This window comes from Hydra viridissima, unplaced genomic scaffold (assembly GCF_058129835.1).
Source record: "Hydra viridissima isolate aposymbiotic clone 2 unplaced genomic scaffold, HvirCarnegie_v1 scaffold_9, whole genome shotgun sequence".
Lineage (NCBI taxonomy): Eukaryota > Metazoa > Cnidaria > Hydrozoa > Anthoathecata > Hydridae > Hydra > Hydra viridissima.
In genome coordinates this window covers 3,539,665-3,561,949 of record NW_028324308.1, presented here as the reverse complement: position 1 = coordinate 3,561,949, position 22,285 = coordinate 3,539,665, and the positions used below count along the sequence as shown (strand labels likewise).

General features: G+C 28.6%; 2 protein-coding genes and 1 pseudogene across 5 annotated transcripts; 2 read left to right on the top strand and 1 right to left on the bottom strand.

Annotated features, from left to right (window-relative positions):
* The first annotated feature begins 96 nt into the window (after positions 1-96).
* On the top strand, positions 97-21,037 carry LOC145185420 (CLK4-associating serine/arginine rich protein-like). Of its 3 annotated transcripts, none has more exons than XM_090098935.1 (21): positions 97-275; positions 757-851; positions 1,014-1,052; positions 2,387-2,446; positions 2,661-2,737; positions 9,819-9,909; positions 10,165-10,277; positions 13,552-13,589; positions 14,364-14,422; positions 15,139-15,217; positions 15,307-15,377; positions 15,542-15,583; positions 16,053-16,166; positions 16,347-16,844; positions 16,936-16,969; positions 17,126-17,186; positions 17,266-17,324; positions 19,824-19,870; positions 20,097-20,137; positions 20,247-20,296; positions 20,945-21,037. In XM_090098935.1, exons 1-21 carry the CDS (start codon positions 177-179, stop codon positions 20,951-20,953), a joined length of 1,776 nt encoding a protein of 591 aa, XP_089955061.1. In that variant the 5' UTR covers positions 97-176; the 3' UTR covers positions 20,954-21,037. The 3 variants fall into 3 exon arrangements, with proteins under 3 accessions (XP_089955061.1, XP_089955063.1, XP_089955062.1); XM_090098937.1 differs by having other exon boundaries at positions 100-275; positions 9,819-9,913; XM_090098936.1 differs by lacking the exons at positions 97-275; positions 757-851; positions 1,014-1,052; positions 2,387-2,446; positions 2,661-2,737 and adding an exon at positions 3,118-3,236.
* LOC145184034 (uncharacterized) lies at positions 3,341-7,705 on the top strand (annotated as a pseudogene). Its single transcript, XR_016455988.1, has 3 exons — positions 3,341-5,452; positions 5,624-5,877; positions 5,966-7,705. The product of XR_016455988.1 is annotated as an uncharacterized LOC145184034 (transcript).
* LOC145185421 (uncharacterized) lies at positions 16,898-19,151 on the bottom strand. Its single transcript, XM_080061311.2, has 2 exons — positions 18,723-19,151; positions 16,898-18,339 (listed from the first exon to the last, which is right to left on the bottom strand). The coding sequence occupies exons 1-2, from the start codon at positions 19,102-19,104 to the stop codon at positions 17,342-17,344; spliced, it is 1,380 nt and encodes a 459-aa protein (XP_079917437.2). The 5' UTR covers positions 19,105-19,151; the 3' UTR covers positions 16,898-17,341.
* Positions 21,038-22,285: the final 1,248 nt, after the last annotated feature.

Below are 22,285 nucleotides of genomic sequence, written 5' to 3'. Positions count from 1 at the left end.
TTTAAAAATCTAGTAAAAAAGCACTTAAAAATAGTTTAAAACATTCAGAATGAATATCATTGCTTTTAGACTTTTTGTTAATCTTTTGGTTTATTTTTTAGTTGAAAAATAATTTCATTTTGTAACAATCTGAAGTTTATGAATACGCATATCATATTGATCTTTTCAAAAATAAAATGTGGCAAGAAGCTCGGAAACAAGAGAAAAAATTAAGAGGAATCATGATTGATTACAAAAAAAGAGCTGAACGGCGTCAAGCGTATTATACAAAAATGGTAACTGTTTCAAAAGTTTAAATCACTGTTTTTTATTTTGCTTCTTATTACAGTTTTTGTTAATGAAAACTTCGAAAATGAAATGTTTTAAACGTTGAAGTTATTACATAAAACTGTTTTAACTAAGATTTCAACAAGAAACACGATTTTTTTTTTATTATGCTTTTGTATTTCTGGTTTTCTTTTTAATTCTTTCATTATAATATCATGTTAATATGTTCAACATATAAAACATTAACATTTTTTAATTCAATAATTTACAAATATAGGGTAATACCTACGTAGTTGCATTAATCTAGTTTCCCATTAAAACCATCCATTTGATTTTCAATTTTCTACAGAAAATGGTATAAATGTTAATGGTATAAATAGTCTATCCTAGAGATGTGGGTCAACTTGTGTTCTACAGATAGAATACAATTTGGCCCACATCTCTAGGAAAGACTATGCCATTAACAATATTTATATTATTTTATGACAGAAAATGGATCCACATCAGTTAATTCGTGTTTATGGTCAGAAATGCAAGTTTCACATGCTAAATGATAACTCTGCTGCAATGGCTGATGGACAACTGTAAGATTTTCTCTAATTACAAATATATATATATATATATATATATATATATATATATATATATATATATTGCAATTTAATCTTTTATTACAGTTTGTAATAAGCTCTTTAAAAAAAAATCTTAATAAAGAAGTATGCAATAACAAAAGATAAATCTTATAGGATGCCTTGGCAAGGGGATAATGAAATATTAATAGACAGGTTATTTTTTTTCTTTTTTTTTTTTTTCTTATATATAGAACTAACAATGTTAAAAAATGGTATTAAAAAAATATTATTTGTAAATATTATTTGTTATATTGTATTATATTGTATTATATATCTTTGATTTGCAATTTTAAGTAATCAGTAAAATTTTATTTACCCTTTTAAATTAAGGAAATGATTGTAATTATATGAATTGTAAGAACCTGAAGTAAATTCAAAATAACATCAGATTAAATCTTTACAGGTATGTGTTCATTCAAAGTATGAACACATACCTGTAAAGATTTAATCTTTTGGTTCAATCCGTTTACATTTTTCATATATATTGATCAAGAATGAGATAAACATATACTGGACGAAATAAGTTAACTAAATATGCAAAAAAAGTTAAAAATTGTTTACTCAGAATAAAAATCATTTTAATCTATATTCAAACACATCATTCACAATCATGCACAGTAGAAAGTTTGCCTAATATTGTGATAACCTATAAGTTTAATGTTATGTGGTGGGTTTTTTTTTTTTTCAATAACAAGCTTACAGGCATCAGCACATCTATAGTTTTGTTGAAAAAAATACCAACAAAAATTTTCTTTGTAAGAATTTATGTAATAATTAAACTTAAAAGAGTTTTGCCACCAGGCAAAAAAAAATTTAAACAATTTTTGATAGTTCTCCTAGCTAAAGCATTTGTAGATAATGATTAACTAAAGTTACAGATCCACATTTTTATTCAATTCATACAGGGTACGGCAGCGATTCGCGAACTAGTTTTGGGCTGGGTTTTGCAGTGTAAACAAAAAATTTCTAAAATTTGTTTTTGTTGGTTAATGTTCAATGAATGTTATTGATTTGAATAAAATTGTAAGTAAAAGATATTTTGGCTGAAAGATTTAAAATGGAAGCCAAAAAGACTGAAGTTTTAAATTTGATTCATATGGGTTTGCCTGTAAGTGAAGTGATTCATATTTCTGCAATGTCTAAAACTACATTTTACAAAGTGAAAAAATGTGACAGTTCTGAGAGAGCTCAAATGCCCTCTTCAGTGAACAAAAAAGTTGATAAAAAATTCACGGAAAAGCTTATAAAGCAAGTTGAATAGTGTTCTATTATATCCATCAGAAAGACAGCAAAACTGTTCAATGTTGATGAGAGGACTCTAAAAACACTTGGAAAAGTAAGTGTGGACTGACCTACATTTTTATTAAAGATCTAAACTTCACTTTAAAGATTTGTTATGATAAATTTGTATTTTTTAATGTTTTTTATAGCCTTTTCTTCGATAAAACTTTCTCTTTTTTTTTTAAAAAAAAAAAAATTCATTTTAGATTTGATGTAAGGGCACACTTGGATTTTATTCCTGAACCAGTTGATGTTGCAGAAGAAAAGTTAATACTTATTCTTTTTTTATATTTGTGGTTACTTATTTGTTAAAATGTTTCTTTCAAAAAGATAAATAGGTTAAAAGAGTAGTAATGAAAAAACAGAATTGTTAAATTTATCTGGCTAAAACATAGCTTTTTTTTCTTTAAGTTGATTTATAAATAACCAATAATCTTAAAGTTGAAACTTTAAATCTCTTTTTAAACCTTTTGTTTATAGTACTGAAGAAGAGAAGCTATTATGGAAATGTAATTATGAAAGTTATCGTACTCTTGTTCAGATTGATGCTACTGGAGGTATAAAAGTCTCTCAAGTTTTTTTTTTAGCAATGATTTTTACTTAAAAAGTTTGTAATATTTGTAAAGTTTGTAATAATGATGAGTATTATTTACATTGGAATTTAATTTATTAACAAATGATATGCTTAACAAAGCTTATTTCTATTTCTTGAATGGTTACTAATGTCTTACTTATGTAACAGTTGTTTATATCACAGTTGAGTAAAATTTAAAAATATGAATTATTAAATTAGTATTGAAGTTGTGCTTACTACTATAAAGGCTTTCTTGAATGGTTACTAATGTCTTACTTGGTTATGTAGTAGTTGTTTATATTATAATTGAGTAAAATTTAACAATAAAAATTAATATTTAAATTATTATTGAAACTGTACTTACTATTATATTATAAAGGCTTTCTTGAATTTTCTGTTTAAATGCTTGCTATTATCTTAAATTTATATTGTATATATACTGCTCTGAATAATAAAGTGGATGTTTGGATGGTTATTTTTAGGTTCTATAATTTTTTATTTCTGCTAATTATTCCAACCAAATATTTCAACAGCTATATCAAAACTGTATCCTTAACTTATTATATATCAGTCTATTATCTATTATTATCTACTGTTATTTATCTTCTTTCTATTCTAACTGTTGGGTCTCTTTTAACTTGGCTTATATAAACTAGGTCTGAAGCATGATTCACTTATTTCTAGTCTAACTTTTAGCATTTGAAACAGCTAAGTAGACACAGTTTTACTTAACCACTTTAAGTTGATTGTGATTTAAATTAGGACTTTAATAATTCACACATCTTAACAAATCTAACTGTGGTATTTGTTAAAATGTGTAAATTCTTAAGGTCAGATGTATCAGCAAAATTACAAAATTCTTTTCAGCCAAATATTTTCAGTTTTGCAAATTATCTTAAATTTAAAATCAAAAACACAATTATAGGAATGTTACTTGTCTCCTTATTCATTCGTAAGATGATTGAGTTAGGGTTTAATATATATTTTCTTTTTGTTTGTTTTTTTTTCACATACAAAAAAAGAAGTAATTTAATTGTTAAAATATGAATATACAACCAGAATCTTTTGCTACAATTGCAAGTTGTTTTTTTTTATTAAAACTGATCACAGATTTTTTTTAAATATTCAAGATTGGAGCTGTTATTCTTAGAAACCGTGAATCTATTCCAAGATTCATTGAGGAAGTTAAAGTGAATAGATTCTACAACTTGCTCTAAGTAATAGTCCAACTTGTGTCCTCTTATCATACAAAAGGGAATCTGTTTAAATGTAACATGAGTTTTTAATGTACAGCGATTCCAAAATCTTCAACAAGTGTTTAGTATGTGTTTGAAAATCAGGCTGCGTTTTTTTTCCAAAACAAGTCTTAACCACAATTTTTATTATCACAAGTCTAAACCCCTCTATCAATTTTTTTAAATTAATTGGGGAGGCCTTTATGTACTTATAATTTTTTAAAACTTTCCTTGAAGCATTGCAGTTAAAGATATTTGTTGTGTACCTCTTTAGAAATGTTCAGCATTGATGAAACTTCTGAATACCTGAAACGTCTTTTTAATTGCCACATTTCCTTGAATGCTTACAAATATAATTAGTAGCTCCCTTCTTTAGGAATAACTAGTGGAGACAGATAGTCTATCACTAACTGGTCATTAGGGTACAGTGAGATTTATATGTTTTTGAAAAAAATAAATTTCAAGCTTAAGAAAAGGTGTATTCCTATGTAAAATTAAATTTCAAGGTAGGTTTGTTATGGACCACTTTTTGATAAGAAAACGTCTTGATACCCAAATTTTCATATTTACAGATTATTAAAATGAAAAAAACTTAAATTATTATAAAGTAAACAAAATCCGTTTTTATGTAATAAACTCTCCTAATAAGCGCAGCGCCAAATTAATTTTAAAAGATATTTTTACTTGGCTCTCCGCTGTATAAAAGCTTTATACAAGATCAAAGTTTGTTACTATTTTATTCATTATTAGTTATTTAATTGAGATATTCATAAATGTCAAAAGTTAAGACTAGATCATCCACCACTGCAATTTCAGATTTTATTGGACCTGGAAAAGATTTTATTCCTAGTGAGCTGCCTACAAACAGAGCAGTTATTCAAAAAGGGATTTTACTAAAAGAACAAAAAAGCATGACATGCAATCTACACCATAATAAATATTCTAACAAAGATCTTGCTAGCGATCTGATTCCATTTGTTCTTGCTCAATGGAGAAAAGCAAATGTTAAGTTTCAACAGCCAGTTATTATTGGTGAGAAATCACTTTATTATAGAATTAAAACCCTTTGGGAGAAAGTAGAAAACGTTGCATGGGGAAGAACTAAGGCAAAAGTAAAAGAAGAACTTATATTGAAGTTAGATAAGCTAATGGACCTCATAACATGTCCTCATAAGATTCTTCTGTGTGAACATGATATGTCTGGGTGTTCTTCCCCCCAAAATTGTAAAAGTAAAGCACATATAAATTGCACCTGTATTTTTTCTAAAAAAATTCCAACTATGGAGCTCAGGTGGTTATACAGTCAAAGAAATAAGACAGGTGAAAAGTCTGACATGCAAATGGGACATGCTGATAAAATTGAGACAACGAAACTTAGAAAAAAATATAAGAGAAAAATCAGTGACGAAAAAGCTTATGAGAAAAGAATGAAAAAACTACAAGATGATCAAGCATCCTTTGAGGTAAATATAATTTCATAATAGTAAATATTTTCTTTGTTTATATAGCAAATTATATACACACACACACACACACACACACACACACACACACACACACACACACACACACACACACACACACACACACACACACATAAAACAAAAATAATATTTGTAAAAGTTTGGTTTTAGGTCACAGAAAAACAAGATATAGAATTATATGAAGAATATCAAAAAAGTATTTCTCCTGATATTTCACTCAATGACAACTATAATCCAGTTAATGTTAACTTTACTTTAAAACAAGACAATAAAATTAAATTGTTGGTTGAAAGGCTTCTAAAGGATAAATTAGGTGTCTATGCTTTCCTTGTAACATGATTTTTAGAAAAGAAGTCAAGAAAAAACACTATGTCAATAAAAAACACAGCAATGGCTAGTATAAGGTAATCATATAGATTATTATTTTGTTGAGCAGCAAAAGTTCGGATAATGAATTAATAAAAATAAATATAAACTAGTTTTATTTTATAGGTTTGGGATTTCACCTGCCGCAACTGCAGCAATTGCTACAAGTTATCTGCAAGATTTAATTGAAGCAGGATTTCTCACCCCTGAATACTCTTACCTTGCTTGTGATCCTTCTAAGTTGATGAGAGCAAGAAAAAAAATCATGGTAGTAGCAAAGAATAATGATAATTTTAATCTTCCAAAAGCAGATAATATTGGCATTTACTTTGATGGAAGAAAAGATTCAACAAGAGCGATGATAAATGATTCAAATGGACAACTACATCCTATTATTATCAAAGAGCAACACATTACTGTGACTATAGAACCTGGTGGTCGATATCTTGGTCATTTTACTCCAAATGCACATACTCATTCAGATAAGCCAGCTAAAAAGATTGCTGAAGGTGTTTATAATTTGCTGCAACAATATAATCTTACTGAATCATGTTTAGTACTTGGAGCTGATAGTACTTCAATTAACACTGGCTGGAAAGGTGGTGCTATAACACATCTTGAAAAGATGTTAGGTCACAAATGCCACTGGGCCATATGCATGCTTCATTCAAATGAGTTATTTTTGCGTCACCTAATAGAAGTAATTGATGGACTAACATCATGTAGTACTGGCTTTGTAGGTCCTGTGGGAAAATGTCTTGCTGATGTTAATAAAATGGAGTACAATCCTCAATTTAAAGCTCTTCCAGAGGGAGAGAGCTTTGTTGACATTCCAGAAACAATACTAAAAAATATGTCAACAGATCAAAAACAAACCTACAAGTTATGTAAAGCAGTTAAGATCGGTGTATTGCCACCTAATCTTAGAGAAATTCAATGTGGCCCCTTAAGTCATGCCAGATGGCTCACTACTGGCATGAGAATAGTCTTTATGTGGACAAGGAAACATGACTTAACTGATCAGAATTTGAAAAATCTTGAGTTACTTGTATTATTTTGTTTACAATTTTACTTTAAACTTTTTTTTGACATTAAAGTTAAAGACAGACTTGAAGATGCTTCCAATCACATTCTGACTCAATTGAGAATTCTTAGAAATCAACCTGTTATAGTAAGAGAAATTGTGACTCCCTACATCCAGTTAGGCGCTTGGTATGCGAACCATGAAAGTTTATTAATCTCTTTATTATCTAGTAATAATGCAGAAGACCGCACTTTGCAGTTGACCGAATTTTGGAACAAAGGGGTAATAATATCCTTGGAGACATGCGAATCAGACCAAGAAAAATACCTAAACTGAACTTTGAAGCAACTACTCTTCAAGAGCTAGTCAAATGGGAAAATGGTGTAGTACAAGAACCGGTTTTTACTTGTTCGCTCACTAAAGATAAGTTGGTATTGCTAAGATTGACACCTCTAATAACTCCTTCTGCTAAAATTCATACTCAAAGTACCGAGCGTGCTGTAAAACAAGTGACAGTAGCATCCATGTCAGTAGTTGGACCAGATGCAAGAGATGGATATATTAGAGCTAGAGCTCAACATAGAGAGTTGCTACCTGTTTTTAAAACAAAGAAAGAAATTTTAATAAATTTTCAATGTCAATAGATTTGAAAGATATGTTGTTTTATTTATTGTTTTTTTAATAGTGTTATAGTAGTGTTATCAAATTATTATTTGATTAAGATGGGATAGACCTCCTGTTTTTTGGGGAAACCGCATCACTGGCACCACCTTTGTTTCTAATGAAACAAAAAAAACAACTGTTATAAGCAAATTTGTTAATCATTGAAACCTCATTGAAAATTGAAGACCCTCTCCCCTGAAATGTCCAGAATCTGCATTGCTGGTAGGATTCATGCAAGATAATGACTTTGAAACAAGTATCAAAAAAGCTTGCAATTGGTCTAGAAACATTATTTGCATTTAATATTTCATCGCAATGAAAAAGAAGGACATGTAAAGCATAATAAAGGACAAATGTGACAAATAAGATTTTACTAAATTTTGCAATTTCTAAAAGTGAAAATTTGGGTATCAAAACTTTTTCCGATCAAAGATTTTTTTAAGGAAACCCTATTTAAAATTTGATTTTACATAAGAATACACCTTTTCTTAAGCTTTTAGAAGAAAAAAAAATTCTCGCTGTACCCTACTGGTCATAGGTCTCTTCTTGTTTCAATTGAGGATTAATAATACTTCAAAAACCTTTAGCATTACATTTCTTTGACCCTGTCTGAGAGAATTTTTTTACATTGCTGCCCTAAAAAAACCAAGAGTTCTGAGAGTCTCTTCTTTAAAAGTTTCTTTTCTTTTCCATTTGCAAACTATAGAAAAGTTGTGTACCCATATCACTAGAAAATGAACCACACATTTGATAAAGGTTAGCTACAGATGAGTGTTTTATTTTACCTAAGCCAATATTATTCACTAATATCATAACATTGTAGTGAATTTCAGGAATTTTGGGAACCGAAGCAAATAAAAAAGAAATTTTACAGGGGCTTCCTTATATTTTGAGTTCTGAAGCTCATTTTAAATGCTCCTTGACCTTTATCTTCTTGATAAATTTTCTCAACTTTTAAAGTTTGTTTTAAATTTCTATGAAAAGGTTCAAACAAATCTAAAGTTTAGTGAGATATTAATTACCTAAATCTCACTGATTTATTTTAGTTCTAATACATTTAAAATGTAAAAATAAATTTAACTATCTTCAGAGATTCTCTTCCTCCATCAAGTTTGATTATTTGAATGAATACGCTTAACCTTTTTTAATCTCAATGAGCTCCTCAGTATCTGTACACTGAAATGATCAAATTAACATGATTTTTTTTCACTTATTTGTTGTACAATGCTCTATTTCCTGTTTTCTCATGTTTTTTTTTTTTTTTTTTTTTTTTTTTTTTTTTTTTGTTGTTTTTTTAAGATTTGTTTATTTAATCTAAAATAATCTGTACAAGTTTTCTTACTTAATATTAAATTCTTGCCAGTCTATTATGAACAAGTCATCAAATGCATGGTCAACTACTGAAGCTGCATTTTCTAGAAATGCTTCTATGCAGGTTTTTTCTTTAATTGCCTAACTAGTTAAAACTATGTTAAGTTAAAATTAAGATAGATTTGAACATTCAAATTGAAATAATATAGATATAGATTTAAATTATATATACCTGAACTCTTTTGCTAGCTGCATCAGTTTTTTGTTCGACAAATTAAGTCTTACTTGAATCGTTATCGTATCAACCAACGTGATTTGTCTAAGTTTATATTTACAGGAGAAATGTGTAAACTTTTAACAAGTTTAGTTCTTTTTGATCCTTTACACTTTTTTTTGGGGGGGGGGGATAATTTTGGGAACAACTTGTCTCTTAACTTGAGCTGAAGTCTGAAGGTTTTCTATTTTTACTTCTAACGTTTTATTGTTAAAGTTGTGTTTCTTTCACTTCACTATGTTTGAAAAACAGGCTGTGCACATTTTTTCCGTGTATTGCACTAGATATGGCAGATTTACCACTTGGGATCTTCCACATGATTATGTGGAAGATCCCAATCTTGTTAATTTGCAAGTTTTACACTGAAAGTAAAGTTTCTCCTTTGAAAGTTTAATGGTCTTAAACAACATTTCATTGAACATTTTTGAACATTTCATGGGCTTAAGGATTTATGTTTATAAAAGTAGCAGATCTTTTTTCTAAAAATGGTTTTTAATTTGGTATTAATATAATAAACTACTAAAACAATTGAAAAACTTCAAATACTTGACGAAAAAGAATTTTATGGTTTTGCTGATGCACCAAACCTTATCTACACATCCTACTGAATTTAATGATGTATTACAAAGTCCTAGGTTAAATCACTAGACTTAAAAGTGGCTTTTTAAAACTAAAAACTTAACTAAAAAGGGATTTTTTTTTTTTAGCATCTGAAGAGCAATATCTTAAGCAGTTGGAAATAGAAGAGGCTTATGGTAAAAAGCAAGCAGAGCATAAGCTTAATGTGGAGAAAGAGAAGTCAGTATGTTTGTTGTTTTTAAATGTCATTGATTTGAGGCTTTATTTATGCAAACCTATCTGAAGTAACCATTTTCATTTTCTATAAAATGGTTAGGAAATTTTTGGTGGAAATGTTTGCAATCATTCGGCTGGAGATTTTTTGCAGGAATTTTTTATTTTTTACTGCTGTCACAGGGGCTTGACAAATTTTGAAAGATAAAAATCAAAAGTTATTAAATAATACCATAGCTATTATTTCATCTTTTTATGTAGGGCTCAGAGCAAAGCAAATGCAAAAATCCATTACAAGTATGAAGGATGTGCTGTTCATTCAAATGATGAAGATTCCACCAGTGAGGAGAGTGAAAGTGACCTCAGTGATATAGGTTGGTGAAACAACTTTTTTAAAACTTGTTCAACTTCAATTGAACAGCTTCTCTTGCATTTTAACTTAGACCTTTTTGTCTATCAACTTTTATATATATAATGTTCATAAATTATCGTATAACACTTATTATAGAAATATTCAAATGTTTATAGAAATTATTATAGAAATATTCAAATGGTATCTGTGATGATTGTTAAGAACAATTAGTTTTTTTAAATATACTTATGGAAAGTGCATATCCAAACTCTTTGTTACCAGGCTTGGATACTATTTTTTACTCAGTTTTGCCGTGTTAAAAATATTTTTATAATACTTAAAACATTTTTTTACAAATTTGCTCCAATTGCAGAACTTGGTTCCAGCCATAAGCACCCTGAACATGGAGTCCGGGGTGGTCCAAACTTGGTCTAAAACCTTCCCTTGGAAAAATTAGACCTGTGTGCAAAATTTGGTGAGGATCGGATCAAAACTGGGTTTGTATTAAGAACACATACACATATACAAACTTTGGGCTTCATATATTAGATAATTGTTTTGGGTAAAAGATTTTTCTTTACAGTATTTACTTTTACATCAAAAAAAGTCCTTTGGAGTACTTGACATGTTATAGCTAGCTCACAAAAGGTTTAAAAATGTTTATAAAACCATTTTGAACAAAAATTTAACATTTATCTAACTATAATTAATGATTGATTTTCCTTCAGTATAACAAAATTTGTGATTATTTAAGAATTTTTTAGAATTAATTTTTTTAGAATTCATTCTAAAAAATTTTGCATCATTGAAGAACTTTTTTAGAATATTTGATATTTTCTTAAAAAATGGTGATTGGTATTTGAGAAAGCACAATTATTTTTAACAATTTTGATTCTTCAATAGGAATATATGGTTAATTCAATTAGTTATTAAAGTTATTTAAACAATAATGGGTGATCACTAAAAATTTGCACTCAGTTTATTTTAATTTTACCTCATTTAAAAATGACTATACATAATGCTCTATAAATATTTGTTAAGTTTAGAATTTCTAGTTTTCAGAAAACGCAAAAAGAATTTGCATTAAATATTTAGAAATAAAGGTAAACAAAAAAAAATGAAGATGAACACTGAAAACGTGTCTATGAGTTTTATTTGGAAAATACGAATCTTGGAAAAACATACACAGTAAAGCATTTCTAAGCTGAAAATATTCCATAATATTTTGTTGACTTTATCAAATGTTAAATACAGTCAAAAAGAAATGCCCTGAAAAATTACTAGTGTAGATCACAATTTCATCCAAAGGTACGTCTAAACTGTGTTTTTGAGAATATACTTGGAGCATTGTATTTGAAAGAGACTCATCCCATCTACAGAAGAATATCATCATAGTAACAAATTTGTGTGCCAGATCTTGCATCTTCTCATTATGTCTAAAGCGTGTTGGGCTGAAAAGATTAAAATAGTACCAAAAAAAGATAATCCACCAAATATTGTGCTAAGTAAAACAAGCAATTCTCTATGAAATACTTTTTTTACTTTTAAAAGATAAAAAAAAATATGATCAAAAAATGATCCTTTAAACTTTGTTCAGATTTATAGTGATCACTCGTTAAATCAGTTTTTTTTTTGTGGTATTTTAACATAAAAGTTTAAATTTTACATAAAAATTTTTTTTGTTTAAATAATTTTTTGATTAAAGTAATTTAAGTGATATAACTGTAATTATGAAAAGTTGTGACAGATTTGAAGAAGATTAAGCGAAAATTGCCGCTGTATCTTGAAAACATAACAAATATGAAGCTATTTTTCTAAAAGTTTCAAAAGAAACTTATCAGTTTATGCTGCTTCCAAAAAATATGATCAGAGCAAACAATTAGTTGGTATCAAAAGAAGGTATAAAAAGGAGAAAGTCTGAAGAAAGATTGTCCTGTTCTGAAAATGTTTTAACTGAATTTGAAAAAGATCCGTTCCAGTTTCTTTCTCTGTGCTATTTTCACTTAAGTACAAAAAAAATTAAGTGAAAAATTATTTAATTTGGAAATCTATGAACAAAGTAAAGAAAAATTTCCAAAAGGAAAAAGAAGAGAAAAAAAAAGACTTGCAAAGAATCAAAAATAATTTCAATAGAAGAATCAAACAAATAAAGAAGGAAGAAGCAGAATTAAAATCAAAGTAATCTGAACTTGTTGCCAAAAAGAAACGTGGAAGGCACCCAGCTTTGAATATTCCAAAATGTTTTTGGTTTTATTGAAATTTTGAAAACTTTGAGAAACTTAATTAGAATCATTCTTACAAGTTAAAATGCAATAAAATACAATCTTTATTTTTCTTCTTAAATTTATTGCATTTTTTCTCATAAAAATTGTCATTTTTTTAAATACCACAAGAAACAAATTTTTTTACAGCAAAAAATAATGTACTTTGATAATTAACTTTTTTTTTTAGTAAAATGGTTAAGGTGCAGGTAAAATGGACAGTAACATGTATAATATTTTCTTTATCACACATTTTGATACATGTTCCATTTGAAAAGAGTGTATGAATCAAAAGTTATAAATATTCAAAGTTTCTAAGAATAGAAATATAGTAAAAAACAAATTTTTTGCCCAAGTAAAATTTCAGTAGCAATCAGTCTGATTAACCAGTAAAAATTGACAAATGGCCTTTTTTTATTTTTTATTTTTTTTATGTTTCATAGGATAGTATAAACTGAGAAACAGTTGCCATTTAATGGATCAAATTGAAAACTTCAATATTGAATAAAATCTTATTTAGAACTCTTACTCAACTTAGAAAATTAGCTGCTAATCCCCAGATTTTCCAAATCTGAGATGGCGGGTGTAAGAGTTAGACCCATTAAGAGGGAACTGGCAGGAATTTGCCCTGGGTCTCAGGCTGGGTGAGGGTCAACAAGTTTTAAGAATTATGAAAGAAACTTTTAAAGATTTTTTTTAAAAGATTTTTGTTAATTACTTTTTTTATAGGTTGATAAATTTGCAAATGCATAACTTTTTTTTAAATAGGAAAAAAAAAAAAATTAAAATAACATTCTTTTCTTCAACAAATTATTCCCATAAATGTTCTGCAGAAAAGGTTGCAACCAGAAAGCTGCCCTCCATTTCTTTGCACAGTTCCTGGGCTCCACAGGCTCAACAAATTTATTTGCCCCAAGCCTAATTCATCTTCTCAATAGGCTTGGTCAGACCTTATATTTTTAAATTAATTTGAAATAAGTTTATGATATATTTATTTATATGATAAATGTTTATGTTTTCTTTAATTTGATATAGATATCAATGTCAATGTATTGGAATTAGAGGAAGAACAGGTTAGTAGATTTTAGATAGAGCAGTGGGTGTAATAGACACTCATGTCTGAGGTATATTTGGTGTTTTGGTGGTGTTTTGTCAAAACTCAATTTTGAAGATAATTTACAGTTTGGTTCTTTAAAAACAAGTAATGTAAAATGTGTGAGGTTTTGCAAATATTTTTCTGGAATCTTATAGCATTTTATGTTTAAATATATAAATTATTTTAAATTTAATTTCAAATGACTGGTATAGATGTTTGTACATACTATTAGTTAAAAACCTAGAAATTAAACACAGATGCTTGATTTTAACTCCCAAACTGGAAAAAAAAAACACCATTATAAACTTGGTGGTATAAGTTTAATTGTCACATTTTTAATTTAAAATTTATTTTTATTATTTGCCTAATAAATTTATTATTTTTGATCAATTGGTTTTAGAAAGTTTTTCTGTTTTATAAAAAGTAGATAGGAAGTTTTTTATTTTTTACTTTGATAAAAGTTGACAGTGTCAATATTATTAGTTTAAGAAATGCACTCACCATTTTTCTAGGAAAATAATTACGAACAAATTACTTTAAAAAAAAAAGATGTATTTGCATAGAAAAACATTATTTTATTGGAAAGTTGTTTCTTAAAAATTACTTTTCCATTACTAATGAAAATTTTAAGTTGTATTATATATAGCAATAAGGTGCTTAATTTAAAGTAATATTTTAAGTGTCTTTTTTCAAGAGAAAGAATTTGTTTAAAATTTTAACTACTTATGAATTATTTTTCATATTTGTTTAGCAAAATCATTTAGATGCATTAGCAACACAATACGGCATTGGTTATGGACAATATTGCAAGTATAATAGCAGATTTTTTTGTTTTTATATTGTGTTATTTAATGTTTTTAGTTTAATGGAATTAAAAAGTTATAATTTTTACTTTAGAATTACGTCATATAGTGCAAAAAGTTAAAATTGAGATTTTTTTTTTGAGAAAATTTTTTTAATGTTTGACTTTTTTTATAAATCAGTTTATTAACTGTTACTTTACTTACATTTTGGGATCTCTGAAGTTCTGTTGCAGTAAAAAAAACAATCATCTCTTGCATTGATCAGATGTTTGCACCCACATCAACTTTTTTTTGTGGGAGAACTTGTCCTAGTTTCTTTGTACACTTTGACAGTTTTACTTAGATTAGATTGTGTAAATCCACATATTGTAGCAATTTTTCTCTGATTTTTACCAGTATGATCTGATAAAATTTTGGTTTTTGTAATATCCTTCTTTGTTTAGCATAGAGTTTTAAATGCACATAGAACAATTAATATTCATTCAGTCATAAACCATCAAATAATGTCAGTGACTCCATTAATATGGTCAAGACTGTACTCTTAAAAGATATCTTATACATAAACTTTAAGAGATATTTCTACTGATTTCTAAAATAGCAAAAAGTCTCTGTTACATTTAAATTTCTCTATATTTTATTTTCTCTACTTTAGTATTATTCTAATTTATAATTAATACTCCTATGCATGTACCGTCATTTTATCTCAGAACATTTTTTTTCCAGGCAGCTTTTGTTTGAGAAAAAAGAATTTGAGTATGTCAAAAAGTTAGAAGAGGAGGAAGAGCAGCGATCAAAGATGCCAGTATATAACTTTTTTTTATTAAAATTTTTTTGCAAAAATTAGATTTGAATTTGATTTACAATAAATTTTTCCTTTTTTTTTTTTTTAAGGGAAGAAAAGGTAAATCTGCCCGCAGAAGTCTTCGCATGAAGCAAAAAACAATGAGAGGCTCTCCATTAAGGTGAACAGTTTTTTTCTTTTACATTTAATACCTAAATCATTAACATAAATCCGACTTAATAAATAGGATAATATCCTATTTGTAATAGAAATGAAAATCCCCTTTGCATATAAGAATTCTTATTGATATAATTCTTTTATAGCTTAATTATTGTTTTGCTTTAGTTTTGCCCTTCAAGAAAAAGAGAATGAAAACGATCCTGATAGGTTCGTTATATTTTTGAAATCCTTAAAACTTTTCGTGTTTTTGTTGTTACTATTGAGTTAACATTATTTTTCAGAAACATTACATTATTATTTGTTCCACAATGTTTTTTGTCTAAATTTCTTTTTCATTTTTCTTTTCTCATAATTTTTTTATTTACATTTACTTTTTTTTTGTTATTTTAATAACTTATTTAAAATTTAAATAAATGAGAACTTTTTTTTACAAACATGTTCTGATCGCTCACCTCATTCTTGAATGTTCTTTTAACTTTCGATCAGTCAACTTTCAAGGCATTTTTAAGTTAAAAACACTTGTTCTGCATATAAGAACAAAAGTAAATAATTGTAATAGCAGTGATTGCATTACTTTTGGAAGTAGTTTAAACATTTTGGTAAAAATAATGTTGTCATTTTTTAGTTAACATACTAGTCATTTAAAAAAATTTGTGAATTCATAATGATTATTTAGAGAAGCTCATGGCCGCTCTTCATCATCACGATCTCCCTCTCCACATTCAGAGGAGAAAATTGAATATATCACTGAATTTGGAGGCGCTACAACTAGTGTAAATAAAGAAGGAAGGTAGTACATCACATGATTCCTTCACTAAATCTTAAGTGAACATGATTCCTTCACTAAATCTTAAGTGAACATTCTAGTAAATAAAAACCTAAGAAAAAAAAATATAGCATGAACTTTTAGAAAGTTAATAATGTAATAGTAAAAATTATAATAATAACTGATTTTCTGATATTAAAATAGAAAAGACAATGAACAAGAAAGTAGTGGAAAAAATACCCGACAAAAGCATAGTAACCCTGAAGAGCGAGATCGACGTCGATCTAGATCTCGTGATAAAAATAAATCTAGGTCGCGTGATAGATATAGATCGAGGTCACGTGATAGGCGCAGGTCAAGATCCCGTAATAGATATCGATCACCGTCATATGAAAAACATCGATCAAGATCGCAAGGTCGACATCGCTCTAAATCTAAAGAACGCTACAACAATAAAAGTCGGCAATCAAGTCACAGATCGAGAAGCCGTAGTCGCTCTCGCAGTTATACAAAGCGTTCGAATCACAAGCGAAGTAGATCAAGAAGTAATGAGAGAAGATACAAATCTAAGAGTAAGTCACCCCAAAAACGAGACATTATAATTGATCGGGGCTTAGACAGAAAGCGCTCTCCTAAACGTTCAGAGCCTTCTCGCTCCAAATCACCTCAAAAGACCGGAGCTGTAATTCCCAAGCAACTACCGTGAGCACTTGTTTTCTTTAAAGTTCTAATTTGTATAAAAATAATCATTGAGATTTTTCGAAGCTGAGTATTATCTTTATTTCTCTTTTAGTGTTTTATCTCAAAGTAAAGCTAATATTGATAAGGTAAGTGATACTGGTGTGATTTCCTGTTTTAAAATATTGAAGGACATTTGACGGTTTGTTATAATTACGATACAGAACACAGTAACTCTAAGAGATCTTTAATAAATATTTATGTAAGGATGAAGTAAGTAACGTGAACTATATTCGTATTTTCAGAGCAAATTGTCTCAGAGAGAAAAAATGAAACTTCGAATGCAAAAGCTGCTTAGCAAGCAAAGTAATACTTTCTTAAATATTTACAAAATAATAATTTCGAAAAACAACATCATCAAGCTGCTTTTTCCTTTGATTTTTAGTAAAAAATGATAAGAAAGTTGAATCAAAAAAGCAAGCGCAGAAAGAAATGCTTATAGAGGTAAATATTTTAGTGAATTATGTTATAATTATAGAGCAAACGTTGATTCCACCTTTTTTTGTTCGCACTTGTAAAGTGTATTGTCCTGCAGGAAATGCACCAATATATTTTACACTAAGACCCTGTGGTGTTTCACCACTTTGTATTTTCACTGTTTTTGTTACGTTTCCATTTGACACTTTTGCATAGGAACTGCAATTTGCAAAGTCAAACCTATAAGCTATGTATATTTTGCTATTGCGTAGTTCACTTACGCTTTTGACGTCAAACTTTATTTCTAATGTTTCGTTTTGAAGTCTTGATACATAACCCCCTGTGTAGTCTACTCTCTTTTCAGGAACGTTATTCCATGCTTTGGTGACTTTCATAAAACCCTTAGTCATTGTAGCAGGAAGATCGAACAATGAGTGTTTAAGTTTGACCGAGTTGAAATCTGGATTGACGCCTGTCCAGCATATGGATTTACTATCTGTATCATTTAGTAAATTCTTAGCAATCGCTTTTATGTTAAGGCTTGGAGAGCTCTTTTTATGTATTATTTCCTCTATAGTGTTTAACATGACCATTGTGTAATACTTAATGATCAAAAGACTCATCTGAGCATGAGCTAAAATTGAAGGATGCTTTCCTGTCATAAGTTCTTTTTCACCAGCATCTTTTGTTTTTTCTGCGTACCTCTCAATGCTTAAACTGGTTAAACTATATTTGAGTGCCATGTCTAAAATGACTCTTTCCGACATTTTGTGCCTGGTTGTAATGTTTTTGTCAAATAGAGATCGATCATAAAACACGATAAATATCAGATCAACCCTCTCGTACATTCGAAATAATTTTGAGATTAACTTTCGTAGCGTGTCTTGCAAAATTTCTTTCTTCAAACTTCCGTCGTTAATATTGAATTCCCATAGCGTCATATCAAACGTATCATTGCTTGTGACGTATTCTTGTAAACACTTTTCAAAATATAATGACGAAACTCCGCCAACAGCAATAACTCGTCGCACCATTTGACTGCCTGTTCAAAATGAAAAATTTCTATAAATTATCTTTTTTTTTTTTTTTTTTTTTACAGGAGTTTATTATCTTAGATCCGGTCTGCGTTATATTCAATCGATTTGCTACTCCTTTATTCTTTTTAAAATGTTCGCCCACTCTCTTTAAACAGGTCGAAGTTTAATCATTAAACTTTACTACGCATTTCTTTTTCAAATAAAAACTCAGCAATATAAAAAGAAAACTTTACAGACTGCATAATTACTTATTTTGATTTTCTCAACCATTGTGAATCTCTTCCGTTCAAATAACGCTTTTCTAGTGTTAAGCTATAGTCAATAGGTTAGAATTGTTGACGAAGTATTAGCGTTTCTGCTTTAAAATAAGTTATAAGTTTGAATATACCTGTTATAACGCCAACTGTATTGTTCCACCAATTCGCCAAAGCATTATGAAATACATATTTCTGGTTTTCTTCTCCGAGTTCACTACCCACACTTACTGATTCTCCTAACACGTATAATATGACATTCTCACCTTTTACTGCTTTCTCAAGCTGGCCTTCTATTGCTTGTCTAGAAAATAGACCTTGATTCTCAATGCCTTCATCTACTACTTCCTCACTTAAATACAACTCTTTTAGCGTTTTGTATTTTGTGTATGACCACGCCGCTGCTGGGGGATTTTGTAATATTCTTTTTAGTTTTAGTAAAGTTGTAAGTCTATCCTGATTCTTTTCGCTCAGAATGAGATTAATTAGTGTAAAACAGAAAAATAACGAAAGCATCTTTTTTTTATCATACTGAAATTTCTTTCTTAAGCTAACTCGCTAACATTCGGTATAATTATTCCGAATAATTATATAAACATTGTTTAGTTGTTTAAAATCTTAATTGCCATATAATTAAAAATCAGCCTATGGTGGGTTATTGAAAAATTAAGGCGCTTAAGATAATCTTTCTGACTTAAGATTTTTAAGAATTCATGTTGAAATCAAAAAATCTTCTCAAATGATTTTCTAAAAGCTCTAGTTCAATTCCTAAATAATTTGATGTGTATTTACTTGAATCATGTTCTTAATACACAGAAGACTACCCAAGTATTTCGCTTAAAATTCTTAGTCAAAGAGTTAAAATTTTGAAAAAGGTTTCTTAAGGCTGATTTTGACAGAAAAAGTCATTGTTTGTGAATTGAAGTTTCATCTTTTTTAAATGAATGCTAGTTTCGTTACGTTGTTTCGTTACAGTCGGTTTCGTTCGGCATACAGTTAAGTTTTTGAAATTTTAAACTTACTAACTTATGATTTGATTATCGTATGTTGAAGTAGATTTATTTAGAATCAACTTCATATAAAAGTTTGCTGTTTTTTTTTTGTTTTTGTTTTTATTCTAATCACAGAAAAAAAAATGAAGGCTCTATTCTTTCTCTGCTTGTTAGCATTTAAAATACTCAAATATTTTCAGTAGTTTTTAACAACGTTTTAAGCTCACTTTGTTTTTTGTTTAGGAAAGAGAAATGGAAATATTTCAAATGAGTCGAATGATGAAAATGAAGTTAGTTTTTATAATTATTTGTGTTTTATACTCTTTTTCCTACATATTTAACTTAGGTATCTTAGTATACAAAAGTATAAATTGCGATCCTTAGTTCAATGAATTTTTAATAGAACCACTCTGATTTTTTGTATATATAATTTGAATGAATCAAATTCTAACTGTTATTCTTGCAATTCCGCTCTATTTTCCACAACAGAATTGTTTTATCTATGCTATGTTTTAGGGAACGTGAGAGAAGGCAAAGACGATCTGTTTCGCCACGAGGTTTTTTGTTATTTTTTTCAATAAATTGAAAATAAATTGAATTAGAGAAAAGAAAATTTAACTTGAATTTATAGTGTATTATAGAGAAAAGTGTTATTTCTTTGTGCAGGTAGGGCTGGAGAAAGTTATCATAAACGTTCACGAAGTCGAAGTGAATCGGTATGCTTTAGATTTTTGGTTTATTCAAACCTTTTGACTTCTTAATCAGCATTTGCAGTAATTTAGTTAAATATAAATCGTACGGTTAGTAAACATCGGCGTTTGGTTTTTTCCATTAGTAACAAATAATAACGAGTTAAGTTGAAGTTTTTATATAAGTTTTTTAAAACAAAATTGAATGTCTGAAGTTTGTTAAAATTAAATTCTTTATGCTGTTGAAACAACAAAAAATTTATGGTCTTTGTGGTCATGTTTATATTCATATTAAGCATCAGTGTCTTGAAATACAAAGTCATTTTTTAACAAAAAAAAATAACAAGATAATAAAATGTAATTTTTAACAAAAAATAACAAGATTCTGTCTTGTTATTTTTTCCAAGACCAAATAATTTTTTCTTTGATTCATCTTGAAATATTCAAGACATTTTCAAAAAAAACTTTTGAAATATTGAAGATGTAAATTTCTTGAAAAAATCGAGGCAAGAATAAAAAAAGTCTTGAAATTAGTCTTAAAATACTTTCTTTTTCCAAACGCCGGTTGCTGAATGGTTATTAATGTGATTGGTTTTCATGTGCTGAAGTTGGATTTTTGACGTTAAAAAAAATATTTTTAAATGTTTTTCTATCAAAATGTTCCTTGTTTTTTAGCCTGAATAACATGACGCCGAGTTTCGATTTTAAGAAGACATTTTTTCCTCAAGTTAGAGTGTGTGGAATGAAGAATATATATATTTTAACCGATAATGGAGTTTTAGTATCTTTATACGTTTATTGATCTCTGTTGGGAGGTCTAAAAATCAAAGTGAATGTAATAGCCAAAAAGGTTCCCCTGTGCAGGCTGATTGAGCCCATACGGGGAAATTTATATTACTAGAATGCCTTGACTGCGTATGGTCTTTGAAAAAATAGTTTAGTGGACATCAAATTAGGTCAGCTAAATGTTCGTTGCATGGGAGTCTCAGGCCATATTTTTTATCTGAATCCAAGCAACTCATTTTTTTAAAACTAGACTGCTCCTTTTGTTCGATTAAAATGAGGAAACACTTTTTAATCTTTTTTTATTTATTTATAGTACCTGGTAAGTAATAGACGTTGGGTATTGTAAGTTAAGTAATCTACAGATCCCTGTTCGATTCTGGTTTTGTTTTTTCAACAAATTTCCGCAGCCTGTAAATTTTAAGAATTTCCACCTTTATGACTTAAATATTTTGTTAATAAACAAGTTAAAAGTAGCAAAAGATGTGAAGTTGTTGATGGAAACATTAGGTTGTGGTCGATAAGAATTTCTCATACCTATATTGTGAGAGACAGGTATCATTGCTCCTACTTGCTCATATATCAGTTTTGAATGCTATGCCACCAAGTCTTTTGAATGACTTTTTTTATCTGCTGTTGCACTGCATCTTGAAGCATGTCATACAACAAAGGTAGTTTCTGTCTAGAATGTTATACTTGACTTGACAGTCATTTTTAGATATACCATGTTTATGAGCCTACGAAATCCTCTCCTTTTTAGCTGTATTAAAAAGAAGACTATCCTCACAGATGAAAGCTATCATTCCAAAAACTAAAAGTATTTGCTTTGGATCACTAAACTCATAAGGAGTCGAGTTTAGAAATGATGTTTTGATTGTTGGTTGATTAGGCTCAGCTTTTTCCAATGTGTACCAGTTTGCTGAAGGTTTAGCTGGCACATTATTGGATGTAGTTTATGATCTCTCTCTTCAGTCCTTCTGTCTCTTCTTTTATTTGTTGAACTTCCATGTAATGTTTTGAGTAAAGACTTTCCAGATGATTGAATAAAGATATTGTGGATGAATCTGTAAGACTAAGTATAGTCTTACAGGTTTGACATTCAATGTCTTTTTTCCCCAATATTTTAATAATTATCTTTTTAACAGAATTAGCTGTCAAAGTTTGCCATAGTGAGGAAGGCCTTAAAGTGAGAAACTATCGACAAAAAATTAAAATACAGTTTTAGAACTGTTC

Bases quoted from the DNA above. Each gene is read 5' to 3' on its own strand.
- LOC145185420 (XM_090098935.1), top strand. From the start codon at position 177: ATGTGGCAAGAAGCTCGGAAACAAGAGAAAAAATTAAGAGGAATCATG. The intron at 276-756 runs GTAACTGTTTCA...ATTTTATGACAG, and splicing joins AAGCGTATTATACAAAAATG to AAAATGGATCCACATCAGTT. The intron at 15,584-16,052 runs GTTCGTTATATT...ATGATTATTTAG, and splicing joins AATGAAAACGATCCTGATAG to AGAAGCTCATGGCCGCTCTT.
- LOC145185421 (XM_080061311.2), bottom strand. From the start codon at position 19,104: ATGCTTTCGTTATTTTTCTGTTTTACACTAATTAATCTCATTCTGAGC. The intron at 18,340-18,722 runs GTATATTCAAAC...CATTTTGAACAG, and splicing joins TACAGTTGGCGTTATAACAG to GCAGTCAAATGGTGCGACGA.